A 15155-nucleotide genomic window follows, 5' to 3' on the forward strand; every position below is an offset into this window, starting at 1 on the left:
ACTCCAGGTGGACAAAAATATTGGCAAAAGTACTAGCCTCTCGCCTCAATCTAGTTATTTTATCCATTATCCACCCCAATCAAACGGGATACACGTCTGGAAAAAACACAGCCATGAATATCCGCCGACTACACATGAATCTTCAAGCATGTCACGAGACAGTGGGTACCAGAGCAGTGATGGCTTTAGACGCCACCAAGGCGTTTGACTCTGGAGTGGGGATACCTGTGGGAGTGCTTGAAAGGCTTCGGCCCTAATTTTATTAAATGGGTGAAGCTATTATACTTCTCCCCAGAGGCCCGGGTGGCAGTAAACGACGGACTTCAGACCCCTTCTCGCTGGGGCTGCCAGTTATCCCCGTTACTATATGCCCTGGCCGCAGAACCACTTGCCATTTCACTTAGAACGAAACCGAATATCCATGGTCTTCAGGCTCCCTAGTGGAAACAGTGAGCCTCTACGCGGATGACATGCTCTTCTATTTAGGACACTGGTCCATCCTTACAGACTGCCCTCCAGACCATCGAAGAATTCGGAAATAGCGCATAAACTGGTCCAAGTCGCAAATACTACCCATAGACCACTTTCCACCGGCAAACTGTTCTGCGTGCCTCCCTCTACATAGGGTGTCATCAATTCAATACCTAGAAATACAGATTACTAGAGAGCCCTTAGACTACGTCAATAACATAGACCTGTTATTCACCTATCAGAAAACACGTACACAATCCTGGTCACGACTCCCACTGAGGGTAATGGGAAGGAGCAATCTAACCAAAATGATCCTGCTGCCAAAGTTTCTATACATGTTCTGGCACTCTCCAGTTCTAATCCCCTTAAAAACCTTCAAAATGCTAGAGAGCATCCTTAACACTTTTATCTGGGGATCCAGCAGACCCAAATTGGCATGGAACACTTAAAAACCAACCTCCTCGGGAGGAGCAGCTCTACCAGACTTCCACTCTTATTACATAGCTGCCCAATTCTCCCACTTCTATCACCTCCACAAAACAGATGGACCCAGATATCAAACCCTTACATGCTAAAATCCACAGCAGTGCACACTCTCCCCTACAAGTACTATTTAGGGGCAAGGAAGGCAGGGGGTGTACAGACAGTCGAAACCTCCTAATGTTCCATCACAAATGTATATGGGAGATCGCGCTCAAACTGACTGGAGCTGACTTCTTCCACTCTCGCACCCCCCTATGGTATAATCCTTAAAGGGAACTGTTACTGAACCCGGGTATTGAACGGGGCAATTGCCCCCTCCGAGAATGCGGGTGACAGTGCGGGCAGCCCTGCGGGTGACAGTGCGGGCGGCTCGGTCAGTGAGTGAGTCGGTGAGTGGGCGGGGGGGGGGGGGGGGGTAGCTGGGCGGCTCCATGTGTGACTGAGTGGGCTGCTGGCCAATCAGGGAGCCGACGGGCAGGAGAGCAGAGAGATGAAGTCTCTCACCACCCTGCACCCACCCTGCATCCCTTCAGTTCCGCCCTCACTGTGAAGGCAGCTGTGGGCAGCAGAGAGATTACATAATCTCTCTGCTGCCCGACTCTGGGACATAAGAGACCACCTTAGCAGGAAAGTGACACGGCAAGTTGCAATCCGCATCTGGCGATAGGCGACGTGGCAAGTTGCAATCCGCATCTGGCGATAGGCGACGTGGCAAGTTGCAATCCGCATCTGGCGATAGGCGACGTGGCAAGTTGCAATCCGCATCTGGCGATAGGCGACGTGGCAAGTTGCAATCCGCATCTGGCGATAGGCGACGTGGCAAGTTGCAATCCGCATCTGGCGATAGGCGACGTGGCAAGTTGCAATCCGCATCTGGCGATAGGCGACGTGGCAAGTTGCAATCCGCATCTGGCGATAGGCGACGTGGCAAGTTGCAATCCGCATCTGGCGATAGGCGACGTGGCAAGTTGCAATCCGCATCTGGCGATAGGCGACGTGGCAAGTTGCAATCCGCATCTGGCGATAGGCGACGTGGCAAGTTGCAATCCGCATCTGGCGATAGGCGACGTGGCAAGTTGCAATCCGCATCTGGCGATAGGCGACGTGGCAAGTTGCAATCCGCATCTGGCGATAGGCGACGTGGCAAGTTGCAATCCGCATCTGGCGATAGGCGACGTGGCAAGTTGCAATCCGCATCTGGCGATAGGCGACGTGGCAAGTTGCAATCCGCATCTGGCGATAGGCGACGTGGCAAGTTGCAATCCGCATCTGGCGATAGGCGACGTGGCAAGTTGCAATCCGCATCTGGCGATAGGCGACGTGGCAAGTTGCAATCCGCATCTGGCGATAGGCGACGTGGCAAGTTGCAATCCGCATCTGGCGATAGGCGACGTGGCAAGTTGCAATCCGCATCTGGCGATAGGCGACGTGGCAAGTTGCAATCCGCATCTGGCGATAGGCGACGTGGCAAGTTGCAATCCGCATCTGGCGATAGGCGACGTGGCAAGTTGCAATCCGCATCTGGTGACAATCCACAGCGTGTGGCAGGTGACATGGCAAGTGACAATTCACAACGTGTGGCAGGTGACGTGGCAAGTGACAATCCGCATTTGGTGGCAGGCGATGTGGAAAGTGACAAACTCAGGGCTCCCACTGATTCTGCATTATGGCGAGTTGAACTATTTAATTTTATATTACAATGTCAGAATAGAAATAATGTGTTTCAATCATCCTGACACCATAAGAACCATGGTGCCGTGATGATTGAAGCGCCAACAGCAGCCGTTTCCCCGATAAATTGCCCGAAAAAAAAAATTTCTGGCAGTGCCCCTCCCGACGAGACTAGACTCTGGATCCACCCCTGGTATTGACATCTGGGCAGCTAAGGGGATATTATATTTACACCAAGTAATAACCCCACTCGGAGTTCAGAACTTCCAATAACTAAAGGAAGAGTTTAGGCTAACCCCCCTCACATTTTTCAGATATTTACAAAATGAGACACACCCTTCAGACCCAATTTGCAGATGGCTTCCCAAACCCGCAAACTTTACCCATGGTAGATGTAATCATAGGCACAGATCCTTCCAAACTGATATCCACTCTCTATAATATATTAAGAACTAGATCAGTATCACGGATTATAGATACAGCCAGAATGAGATGGGAGGAAGATGTAAGCCCCATAGAAGAATCAGAATGGGACGAGATTCTGGAGAACACTAAGAAGGTCTCCCCCAGGCTTTCTGAGCGCCTGACCTTACACGGGCGAGAATCGCCAAGTACCACCCAAACCACAACCCACTGTGTCCGAGATGTGCAGGCCACCCATGCACATTCTACCATTTATTATGGACCTGCCCGGCGATCCAAAATTACTGAGCACAACTCATACAATTTTTGCATGACCATATGGGCTTGCCCCTACAACTGGACCTACTTCCAGACGTCACAATCAACTCCTAGCCACCTTCCTATACGAAACCCTTTTTAGCGCACGGAAGTTAAATAGCCAAATATTGGATGTGAAATGCATCCCCCCCCCCCCCACTATCCAAGCATGGATAGGGGAGATAAATCTAAATCTACCATACAAGAAAGTCATACCGGCATAGGGGCTGTTCTGCCAAATACAACAAGGTCTGGGAAAGGTGGTTGGATACCCCAGATACATGAGAGTTACTTCAAGTTATGTGCAAGAACCATACCATACTGAGTATTGATAAATAAAAAAGAGTCAATGGTGTAGGGTGATGGAATTTAATCTGATAATTAAAGTTGGGCGATAGATGCAAAGACAGAATAAATTATGTAACAGACATCTAGGAGAATCTCTTTGTGTTCAATATGTATCCTTCTATTGTACATGACATGTACCGCGCATATATACGTTTTGCTTACAAATAAACTCGGTTTTCAAAAAAAAAAAAAAAAAAAATGTTATTTGCTCCTGACATCAATGAACTAGGACAGCAAAAACTTCACTAGCTTGCAAAACACACATTCTCATTCTACAGATACTAAATCAAAATGGATGTTTATAAATATATTACTTACACCGGTGAACGAGAGATTTTTGGGTCTGGCCGTGCAATTTTCACAGTAACAGGACTGCGTACCAGAGAAGACTTTGGTGAAAGCAAGCATTTTTTCTGATATCCATCAAAATACACAGTAGGAAGAGAACCAGGCATACTGTACTGCGGTTGATGTATTGGGTAACGTCTGCGTGGGCTCAAAAAAGCCCGACTGGATAGCCCAGGTGTCTCTCTGCGGAGAGAGAAAAAAAAAAAAAAAAAAAAAAACCAATCATAAAAACTTGCAAACATACAGAAGCAGAGAATCAAATTATAGAATTACATTTTTACTTCTAAAAAAGTTAGACAAATACATGGCAATAGCAAAAGGATTACAGAGTCAAATATTAGTCTATGCTGTTGCATGCCAAAACCTAATTCATTTTGACATTTGTTTGTGCCCTGACTATCATCACAGGTTGTAAGACAGCCTCAGGTGACTAAAATATAATATTCTCTACAGATACAGCCAAGAGTGCTTTTGTTCACATGCGGCTATACAAAGTGTGATGCTCTTGGAAGACCCAAGTAAAAGTGATTGCAAAGGCCAAATAATTTTCTCATTAAAGTAAAAGAATGTTATACTTACCTGCTCTGTGCAATGGTATTGCACAGAGTGGCCCCTTACCACCTCTTCTGGAGTCCCCCCTCGCCTTCCTGCAGATGGCCCATCAGTAAGTCTTGTGTTGAAGGGGGGCAACCATGTGAGCGCACTTCTGATCCAGGCTGTGTGCGCCTGGACAAACAGCGCAGATAAGTCCCACCCTCCCCCCACATGGGTTTGACAGCATCAAAAGTCAATGGCTTCTGCTGTTGCCTGTTGTGAGACCAGGAAGAGGGGAGACTGGACAGCAGTGAATCAGGAGAGGAAGCAGGTAAGTGTTTAGGGGCAAGCAGGGAAATGTTGCAGAATGAATAGACAGGCCACTTAAAAGACAGACGGTCAGGGGAATAAACTAACCCACCTAGACAACTAGGACAGAGGAGATAAGAGGAAGTGAAGAGGAGCCAAAAGGAGGAAAGAAAAAAAAAAAAAAATTTATCCCTAAATATTAGGGTACAAAATGTAGCAATTAAAAGTTGTAAACCCTCAAGGTTTTTCACCTTAATGCATTCTATGCGTTAAGGCAGGGATCCTCAAACTACAGCCCTCCAGCTGTTGCAAAACTACACTTCCCATGAGGCATTGTAAAACTGACATTCACAGACATGACTAGGAATGATGGGAATTGAAGTTCCTGAACTGGAGGGCCATAGTTTGAAGACCCCTGTGTTAAGGTGAAAAACCCTGAGCTGCCCCCCTTTTTCTTACCTAAACCCGATTGTTCCAGCGATGAGCACGAGCCCAGCTGCTGTCTCGGGTCCTCATTGGATAGATTGATAGCAGGAGCCATTGGCTCCCACGGCTGTCAATCAAATTCCGTGACACAGGAGCGGGGCCCGAGTCCTGCTGTCTGTGTCAATAGACGCAGCAGCAGGGCTCAGGAGCGCATTTCTCCGTGGGGACACCCGAAGGAGAGGAGCGCTACCGGGACACCCCAGAAAAGGAGGATCGGGGCCGCTCTGTGCAAAACCTTTGCACAGAGCAGGTAAGCGTGCGAGCATGTTTTTGTAAAACAAAAAACGAGCCTTTACAATCAGTTTAGGAGGCAAGAGTGGTAGTCTTGGAAGAACGTGAAGGCATTCCATGAAAACCATTTTTAATGGTGCTGCTTTTTCCTTTCAATAGCTGCCGCAAGATTCTCCATCAGTTGATTATTATTAATCACAAAACGCCATGGTAAAGAAAAGACTTACCAGTGATGCCAAGTCTAAAAGCCTTTCAGGACAACCTTAGAGAGCAGCTCTGCCCAATTTCCAGGAAACACATGCAGCCTTTAACCCTTTCATGACTAAGCCTATTTTTGAAATTTGGTGTTTACAAGTTAAAATCCATATTTTTTGCTAGAAAATTACTTAGAACCCCCAAACCTTATATATATTTTTTTAGCAGAGAATCTAGAGAATAAAATGACGATTGTTGCAATATTTTTTATCACACGGTATTTGTGCAGCAGTGTTTTAACCACTTAAGGACCGCCTAACGCCGATTTACGTCGGCAAGGCGGCACGGGCAGGCAAAATCACGTACATGTACGTGATTTGCCTTCCGCGGGTGGGGGGTCCGATCGGACCCCCCCCCGGTGCCCGAGGCGGTCCCGTTCTCTTCCCCGGCGATCGGAGGTGAGGGGGAGGCCATCCGTTCGTGGCCCCCCCCCTCGCGATCGCCGCCGGCCAATGGGAACATTCCTTTGCTGCTGTATGCTAAACAGCAGCAAAGGAAATGATGTCATCTCCCCTCGGCTCGGTATTCCGTTCCAGCGCCGAGGGGAGAAGACATCAATGTAAGTGCACAACACACTACACACACAGTAGAACATGCCAGGCATACAAAACACCCCGATCCCCCCCCCGATCCCCCCCCAATCACCCCCCCCCCCTGTCACAAACTGACACCAGCAGGTTTTTTTTTTTTTTTTTTTTCTGATTACTGCATAGTGTCAGTTTGTGACAGTTACAGTGTTGGGACAGTTAGTATTACCCCCCTTTAGGTCTAGGATACCCCCCCTAACAAAGTTTTAACCCCTTGATCACCCCCTGTCACCAGTGTTGCTAAGCGATCATTTTTCTGATCGCTGTATTAGTGTCGCTGGTGACGCTAGTTAGTGAGGTAAATATTTAGGTTCGCCGTCAGCGTTTTATAGCGACAGGGACCCCCATATACTACCTAATAAATGTTTTAACCCCTTGATTGCCCCCTAGTTAACCCTTTCACCACTGATCACCGTATAAACGTTACGGTTGACGCTGGTTAGTTCGTTTATTTTTTATAGTGTCAGGGCACCCGCCGTTTATTACCGAATAAAGGTTTAGCCCCCTGATCGCCCGGCGGTGATATGCGTCGCCCCAGGCAGCGTCAGATTAGCGCCAGTACCACTAACACCCACGCACGCAGCATACGCCTCCCTTAGTGGTATAGTATCTGAACGCATCAATATCTGATCCGATCAGATCTATCCTAGCGTCCCCAGCAGTTTAGGGTTCCCAAAAACGCAGTGTTAGCGGGATCAGCCCAGATACCCGCTAGCACCTGCGTTTTGCCCCTCCGCCCGGCCCACCCAAGTGCAGTATCGATCACTGTCACTTACAAAACACTAAACGCATAACTGCAGCGTTCGCAGAGTCAGGCCTGATCCCTGCGATCGCTAAAAGTTTTTTTGGTAGCATTTTGGTGAACTGGCAAGCAAGCACCAGGCAGCGTCAGGTTAGCGCCAGTAGCGCTAACACCCACGCACGCACCGTACACCTCCCTTAGTGGTATAGTATCTGATCGGATCAATATCCGATCAGATCTATACTAGCGTTCCCAGCAGTTTAGGGTTCCCAAAAACGCAGTGTTAGCGGGATCAGCCCAGATACCTGCTAGCACCTGCGTTTTGCCCCTCCGCCCGGCCCACCCAAGTGCAGTATCGATCGATCACTGTCCCTTACAAAACACTAAACGCATAACTGCAGCGTTCGCAGAGTCAGGCCTGATCCCTGCGATCGCTAACAGTTTTTTTGGTAGCATTTTGGTGAACTGGCAAGCACCAGCCCCAGGCAGCGTCAGGTTAGCGTCAGTACCGCTAACACCCACGCACGCAGCATACACCTCCCTTACTGGTATAGTATCTGAACGGATCAATATCTGATCCGATCAGATCTATACTAGCGTCCCCAGCAGTTTAGGGTTCCCAAAAACGCAGTGTTAGCGGGATCAGCCCAGATACCTGCTAGCACCTGTGTTTTGCCCCTCCGCCCGGCCCAGCCCAGCCCACCCAAGTGCAGTATCGATCGATCACTGACACTTACAAAACACTAAACGCATAACTGCAGCGTTCGCAGAGTCAGGCCTGATCCCTGCGATCGCTAACAGTTTTTTTGGTAGCGTTTTGGTGAACTGGCAAGCACCAGCGGCCTAGTACACCCCGGTCGTAGTCAAACCAGCACTGCAGTAACACTTGGTGACGTGGCGAGTCCCATAAGTGCAGTTCAAGCTGGTGAGGTGGCAAGCACAAGTAGTGTCCCGCTGCCACCAAGAAGACAAACACAGGCCCGTCGTGCCCATAATGCCCTTCCTGCTGCATTCGCCAATCCTAATTGGGAACCCACCGCTTCTACAGCGCCCGTACTTCCCCCATTCACATCCCCAACCAAATGCAGTCGGCTGCATGAGAGGCATTTTCTTTATGTCCTCCCGAGTACCCCTACCCAACGAACCCCCCCAAAAAAGATGTCGTGTCTGCAGGAAGCGCGGATATAGGCGTGACACCCGCTATTATTGTCCCTCCTGTCCTGACAATCCTGGTCTTTGCATTGGTGAATGTTTTGAACGCTACTATTCACTAATTGAGTATTAGCGTAGGGTACAGCATTGCACAGACTAGGCGCACTTTCACAGGGTCTCCCAAGATGCCATCGCATTTTGTGAGACCCGAACCTGGAACCGGTTACCGTTATAAAAGTTAGTTACAAAAAAAAAGTGTCAAAAAAAAAATTATATATATATATATATATATATATATATATATATATATATATATATATATATATATATATATATATATATATATATATATATATATATATATTAAAAAAAAATAGTTGTCGTTTTATTGTTCTCTCTCTCTCTATTCTCTCTATTGTTCTGCTCTTTTTTACTGTATTCTATTCTTCAATGTTTTATTGTTATTATGTTTTATCATGTTTGTTTTTCAGGTATGCAATTTTTTATACTTTACCGTTTACTGTGCTTTATTGTTAACCATTTTTTTGTCTTCAGGTACGCCATTCACGACTTTGAGTGGTTATACCAGAATGATGCCTGCAGATTTAGGTATCATCTTGGTATCATTCTTTTCAGCCAGCGGTCGGCTTTCATGTAAAAGCAATCCTAGCGGCTAATTAGCCTCTAGACTGCTTTTACAAGCCGTGGGAGGGAATGCCCCCCCCCCACCACCGTCTTCCGTGTTTTTCTCTGGCTCTCCTGTCTCAACAGGGAACCTGAGAATGCAGCCGGTGATTCAGCCAGCTGACCATAGAGCTGATCAGAGACCAGAGTGGCTCCAAACATCTCTATGGCCTAAGAAACCGGAAGCTACGAGCATTTTATGACTTAGATTTCGCCGGATGTAAATAGCGCCATTGGGAAATTGGGGAAGCATTTTATCACACCGATCTTGGTGTGGTCAGATGCTTTGAGGGCAGAGGAGAGATCTAGGGTCTAATAGACCCCAATTTTTTCAAAAAAGAGTACCTGTCACTACCTATTGCTATCATAGGGGATATTTACATTCCCCGAGATAACAATCAAAAATATGAGAGGAACAGTTTAAAAATAAGATAAAAAAAAAGCAGAAAAATAATAAAAAAAAAAAAAAAAAAAAAAAAAAAAAAAGCACCCCTGTCGCCCCCTGCTGTCGCGCTAAGGCGAACGCAATCGGCGGTCTGTCGTCAAACGTAAACAGCAATTGCACCATGCATGTGAGGTATCACCGCGAAGGTCAGATCGAGGGCAGTAATTTTTGCAGTAGACCTCCTCTGTAGATCTAAAGTGGTAACCTGTAAAGGCTTTTAAAAATGTATTTATTTTGTTGCCACTGCACGTTTGTGCGCAATTTTAAAGCATGTCATGTTTGGTATCCATGTACTCGGCCTAAGATCATCTTTTTTATTTCATCAAACAGTTGGGCAATATAGTGTGTTTTAGTGCATTAAAATTTAAAAAAGTGTGTTTTTTCCCCAAAAAATGCGTTTGAAAAATCGCTGCGCAAATACTGTGTGAAAAAAAAAAATGAAACACCCACCATTTTAATCTGTAGGGCATTTGCTTTAAAAAAAATATATAATGTTTGGGGGTTCAAAGTAATTTTTTTGCAAAAAAAAAATAACTTTTTCATGTAAACAATAAGTGTCAGAAAGGGCTTTGTCTTCAAGTGGTTAGAAGAGTGGGTGATGTGTGACATAAGCTTCTAAATGTTGTGCATAAAATGCCAGGACAGTTCAAAACACCCCCAAATGACCCCATTTTGGAAAGTAGACACCCCAAGCTATTTGCTGAGAGGCATGTCGAGTCCATGGAATATTTTATATTGCGACACAAGTTGCGGGAAAGAGACACTTTTTTTTTTTTTTTTTTTTTTTTGCACAAAGTTGTCACTAAATGATATATTGCTCAAACATGCCATGGAAATATGTGAAATTACACCCCAAAATACATTCTGCTGCTTCTCCTGAGTACGGGGATACCACATGTGTGAGACTTTTTGGGAGCCTAGCCACGTACGGGACCCCGAAAACCAAGCACCGCCTTCAGGCTTTCTAAGGGCGTGAATTTTTGATTTCACTCTTCACTGCCTATCACAGTTTCGGAGGCCATGGAAAGCCCAGGTGGCACAAAACCCCCCCAAATGACCCCATTTTGGAAAGTAGACACCCCAAGCTATTTGCTGAGAGGTATAGTGAGTATTTTGCAGACCTCACTTTTTGTCACAAAGTTTTGAAAATTGAAAAAAGAAAAAAAAAAAAAATGTTTTTTCTTGTCTTTCTTCATTTTCAAAAACAAATGAGAGCTGCAAAATACTCACCATGCCTCTCAGCAAATAGCTTGGGGTGTCTACTTTCCAAAATGGGGTCATTTGGGGGGGTTTTGTGCCACCTGGGCATTCCATGGCCTCCGAAACTGTGATAGGTAGTGAGGAGTAAAATCAAAAATTTACACCCTTAGAAATCCTGAAGGCGGTGATTGGTTTTCGGGGCCCCGTACGCGGCTAGGCTCCCAAAAAGTCCCACACATGTGGTATCCCCATACTCAGGAGAAGCAGCTGAATGTATTTTGGGGTGCAATTCCACATAGGCCCATGGCCTGTGTGAGCAATATATCATTTAGTGACAACTTTTTGTAAATATTTTTTTTTTTTTTTGTCATTATTCAATCACTTGGGACAAAAAAAAAAAAATATTCAATGGGTTCAACATGCCTCTCAGCAATTTCCTTGGGGTGTCTACTTTCCAAAATGGGGTCACTTGGGGGGGTTTTGTACTGCCCTGCCATTTTAGCACCTCAAGAAATGACATAGGCAGTCATAAACTAAAAGCTGTGTAAATTACAGAAAATGTACCTCAGTTTGTAGACGCTATAACTTTTGCGTAAACCAATAAATATACGCTTATTGACATTTTTTTTACCAAAGACATGTGGCCGAATACATTTTGGCCTAAATGTATGACTAAAATTGAGTTTATTGGATTTTTTTTATAACAAAAAGTAGAAAATATCATTTTTCTTCAAAATTTTCGGTCTTTTTCCGTTTATAGCGCAAAAAATAAAAACCGCAGAGGTGATCAAATACCATCAAAAGAAAGCTCTATTTGTGGGAAGAAAAGGACGCAAATTTAGTTTGGGTACAGCATTGCATGACCGCGCAATTAGCAGTTAAAGCGACGCAGTGCCAAATTGGAAAAAGACCTCTGGTCCTTAGGCAGCATAATGGTCCGGGGCTCAAGTGGTTAAACGCAAATTTTTGGAAAAGTGACACTTTCATGAATTTTAAAAAAATCCAAACAGTAAAGTTACCCCAATTTTTTTGTATAATGTGAAAGATGATGTTACGCCGAGTAAATAGATACCAAACATGTCACCCTTTATAACTGCACGCACTCATGGAATGGCGACGAACTACGGTACCTTTGAATTTCCATAGGCGACGCTTTAAAAAATTTGTACGGTTACCAGGTTTGAGCTACAGAGGAGGTCTAGGGCTAGAATTATTGCTCTCGCTCTGACGATCGCGGCGATACCTCACATGTGTGGTTTGAACACCGTTTACATATGCGGGCGCGACTTCCGTATGCGTTTTCTTCGCTGCGCGAGCTCGCGGGGACAGGGGCACTTTAAAAAAAAATTTTTTTTTTTTTTATTTATTTCTGTACTTTATAAATTGTGTTTAAAATTTTTTTTTTTTTTACTTTTATTGCTGTCACAAGTAATGTAAACATCCCTTGTGACAGTAATATGTGGTGACAGGTACTCTTTATGGAGGGATGGGGGGTCTAAAAGACCCCTCATCCCTCCTTTACACTTCAAAGTATTCAGATCGCCGAAAACGGCGATTCTGAATACTGTGTACTTTTTTAAATTCGGCGCCATTGGCAGCCGAGTAAACGGGAAGTGACGTCATGACGTCGCTTCCGCGTTTACAGCAAGAAGGCTGGAACGAAGCCGCTCGCAGCTTCGTTCCAGTCCGCCCCCAGCCGCCGAAGGCAGCGGAACGGACACCGGGCCTCCCGATCGCACGGGAGGCCCGGTAACAGCGGCGGTAGGCGGCGGGAGGGGGGGGGGGGGGATGTCCCCTCCCGCTCCTCCGGTATAACAACCGAGCGGCTTTTAGCCGCATCGGTTGTTATACTCGGGTAGCCGATCGCCCGCTGAAAACAACGGTACCGGGATGATGCCTGCAGATGCGGGCATCATCCCGGTATAACCCTGGAAAGCCGAGTACGCATATATGCGTTCGGTCGGCGGGAAGGGGTTAAATCTCTCCTCTTCCATCATGGCTTTAGTTATTGTGTGGTCTGACATACTGGAAAACAAAGCACAGAAAACCACCAAACCAATTCTAAGATAAAAGGGAGGGAAGTAACGGTTGTCCTGAAAGGCTCTTAGTTAAACTTACCGGTGACGGTATTTCTAAATCTCTCAAATCGCCTTTCCAGGACAACCTTGGAGAGGATAACTGAGAAACTTACTCTAGGGTGGGACCACTGCCTGCAGTACTTTCCTGCCAAAGGCTTGATCTGGGGCGGACAGTAGGTCCAACCTATAATGTCAGAAATGTCGAGAAGTTGGACCATGTGGCAGCCTTGCATATTTGTTCAGGCGTACCACCGGCCCTTTCAGCCCAGGAAACCGCTGTTGATCGTGCAGAATGATCAGCAATACCTGAGAAGGGCATTTCTTCCTTAGCTTTGTAGGCCTCCGTGATTGCCCATTTAACCCACCTGCCCAGAGTGCTTTTGGAAGCTCACACACACACACACACACACACTTTGCGTGAACCTGAGAATATCACGAAGATTCTGGATTGTCAGGAGCTGAGAAGAAAGTGGGCAAGACTATTTCTTGTGAACGGTAAAACGTTGAAGAAACCTTTTAGGTAGAAATGCTGGATCTGTTTGAAGGATTACCTGGTCTGAAAAAACCAAGAGGAGGAGGGTTCTGTGACTGCCAGGGCCTGAAGCTCGCTGACTCTACTTGCCGACGTGATGGCTACCAGAGAAATTGTTTTAAGAACCAAGCTTTTTAAGGATGCTTCTTGTAAGGGTTCAAATGGAGCTCCCGTGAGACCCCGTAAAAAACAGACAAATCCCAACTGGGAAAAACTTTAAGGGCTACCGGCCTATTCCATGCAAGCGCACAAAAAAAAAAAAAAAAAAAAAAAAAAAAAAAAAATATATGATAGAGCCGCCACCTGGGTTTTCAAAGTGCTGACTGCCAGCCGCTTCTCCATCCTGTCATGGATAAATTTTAAGACTGACAATTTTGGACCTGGAGGCCTTTAGAAGTGCACCAGGAATTTAACTTTCCAATTTTCAGGTATATGGCCTGAGTTACTGGAGAGTAGGGTCTTCACGAATTTATCACAGTCCCTTGGCCTTTAGGAGGTCTTCTTCAGAAACCAAGCAGTTAGATGTAACCGGTCTGCTGCCGAATGGTTCACGGATCTATGTGTTTGCAGGTCCTTTCTGGGCAGCAGCTTCCATGGAGGTTTTGCAGCCAGGTTTAGTAATGTCGCAAACCAGGGTCTCTTTGGCCAGAAGGGAGTGACCAGGATCAGTTGGCCATTTTCCTCCCTGAATTTCCTTAGGACTAACGGTATCGGGGGGTTTGGTGTAGCACAGCTGGTAATGCCACAGATGGGTGAAAGCATCTATGCCTACTGCCCGGTCTTATCGGTGGAGAAAAACTGTACCTGACTTCTGTTGGCTTGCGAACAGATCAATTTGAGGTTACCCCCAGGCTTCTTGGCCCAGACTCCACACTGCTTCCATCACTCTCCTGCTTAGGTCTGCTAGCAGATTCTGGGATCCCCTTAGATGGGCTGCTGACAATGAGGCCAATTTTGTTCTGCCCAGGTAAGTAGCTGACTGTCCAGCTCCAGGAGTCCTCTGCTCCTGGTTCCCCCTTGTTTCAATACATAAGCTACTGCAGTTGTATCGTCCGAGGGAACCTGTATGATGTCCCTTTACTGCTAGTTGAAAAGCTAAGGGACAGAGAAAAAAGGCCTTCAGTTCCCACCAACTTGAGGAAATTCATGCTTCTGCTTTGGACTAGGGCCCCTGAGGAGGTTGGCCATCCAGGTGGGCTCCCTAACCCCAAGAACTAGCTTCTGTTAGACGCTTGTCTAGGGGAAAAAAAACCCAGGAGAGACCTCTTGCCAGATTGGTTGAATTCCTCTACCACCAGAGCACCTGTTTTTCATTTGAGGTGAGCCTGATCTGTTTTTCTAATGACTCCTGGTGTGACCGTTTTTGTAAGATATTCATCTTGAGAGGTCTGGAATGTAGTCTGGCCCACTGTATGGCTGTGATCGATACCGTGAGAATTTCTAGAAAACTGCCATGGCTGATCAGACTGAAACAGGATTGGTTTGATTCTTCATCTTCTCGTGGCAGAAATTTTTTTGAAGCACCGAGTTTATCGTATAACCCAGAAATTTCATCTGCTGCAATGGTACTATATTTGATTTTTCTAGATTCAGGAACCACCCAAAGTTCTTGAGGTGAGCCTGAGACGCCTGAAGATTTGTCAAGACCTGTTCTTTGGAATCAGCAAAAAACAGGTCGTCCAGATACGGGATGACTGAAATCCCTCTGAGCTTCAGAGCCTCCAGGGCTTCCGCCATTATCTTTGTAAAGATCCTGGGGGAGGATGAAAGTCCGAATGGCAGAGCTCTGAATTGGAGATGCCAAACTGAAGTCCCCAGGTTGAGGACCAGACGAAGAAAGCGTTAAGAAGCCTGAGCCATCGGGACATGTAAATAGGCA

General features: G+C 46.2%; 1 protein-coding gene across 3 annotated transcripts in view; it reads right to left on the minus strand.

Moving 5' to 3' along the window:
- POM121 (POM121 transmembrane nucleoporin) overlaps window positions 1-15155 on the minus strand; it is a 61082-nt gene that overhangs the window by 38899 nt on the left and 7028 nt on the right. For all 3 annotated transcript variants that reach the window (XM_073616592.1, XM_073616590.1, XM_073616591.1), the window contains exon 2: window positions 4012-4224. In XM_073616592.1, the coding sequence (XP_073472693.1) occupies window positions 4012-4224 (213 nt within the window). The remainder of the gene's footprint in view (window positions 1-4011; window positions 4225-15155) is intronic.

Source organism: Aquarana catesbeiana, linkage group LG02 (assembly GCF_042186555.1).
Source record: "Aquarana catesbeiana isolate 2022-GZ linkage group LG02, ASM4218655v1, whole genome shotgun sequence".
In the NCBI taxonomy this organism is placed as follows: Eukaryota; Metazoa; Chordata; class Amphibia; order Anura; family Ranidae; genus Aquarana; species Aquarana catesbeiana.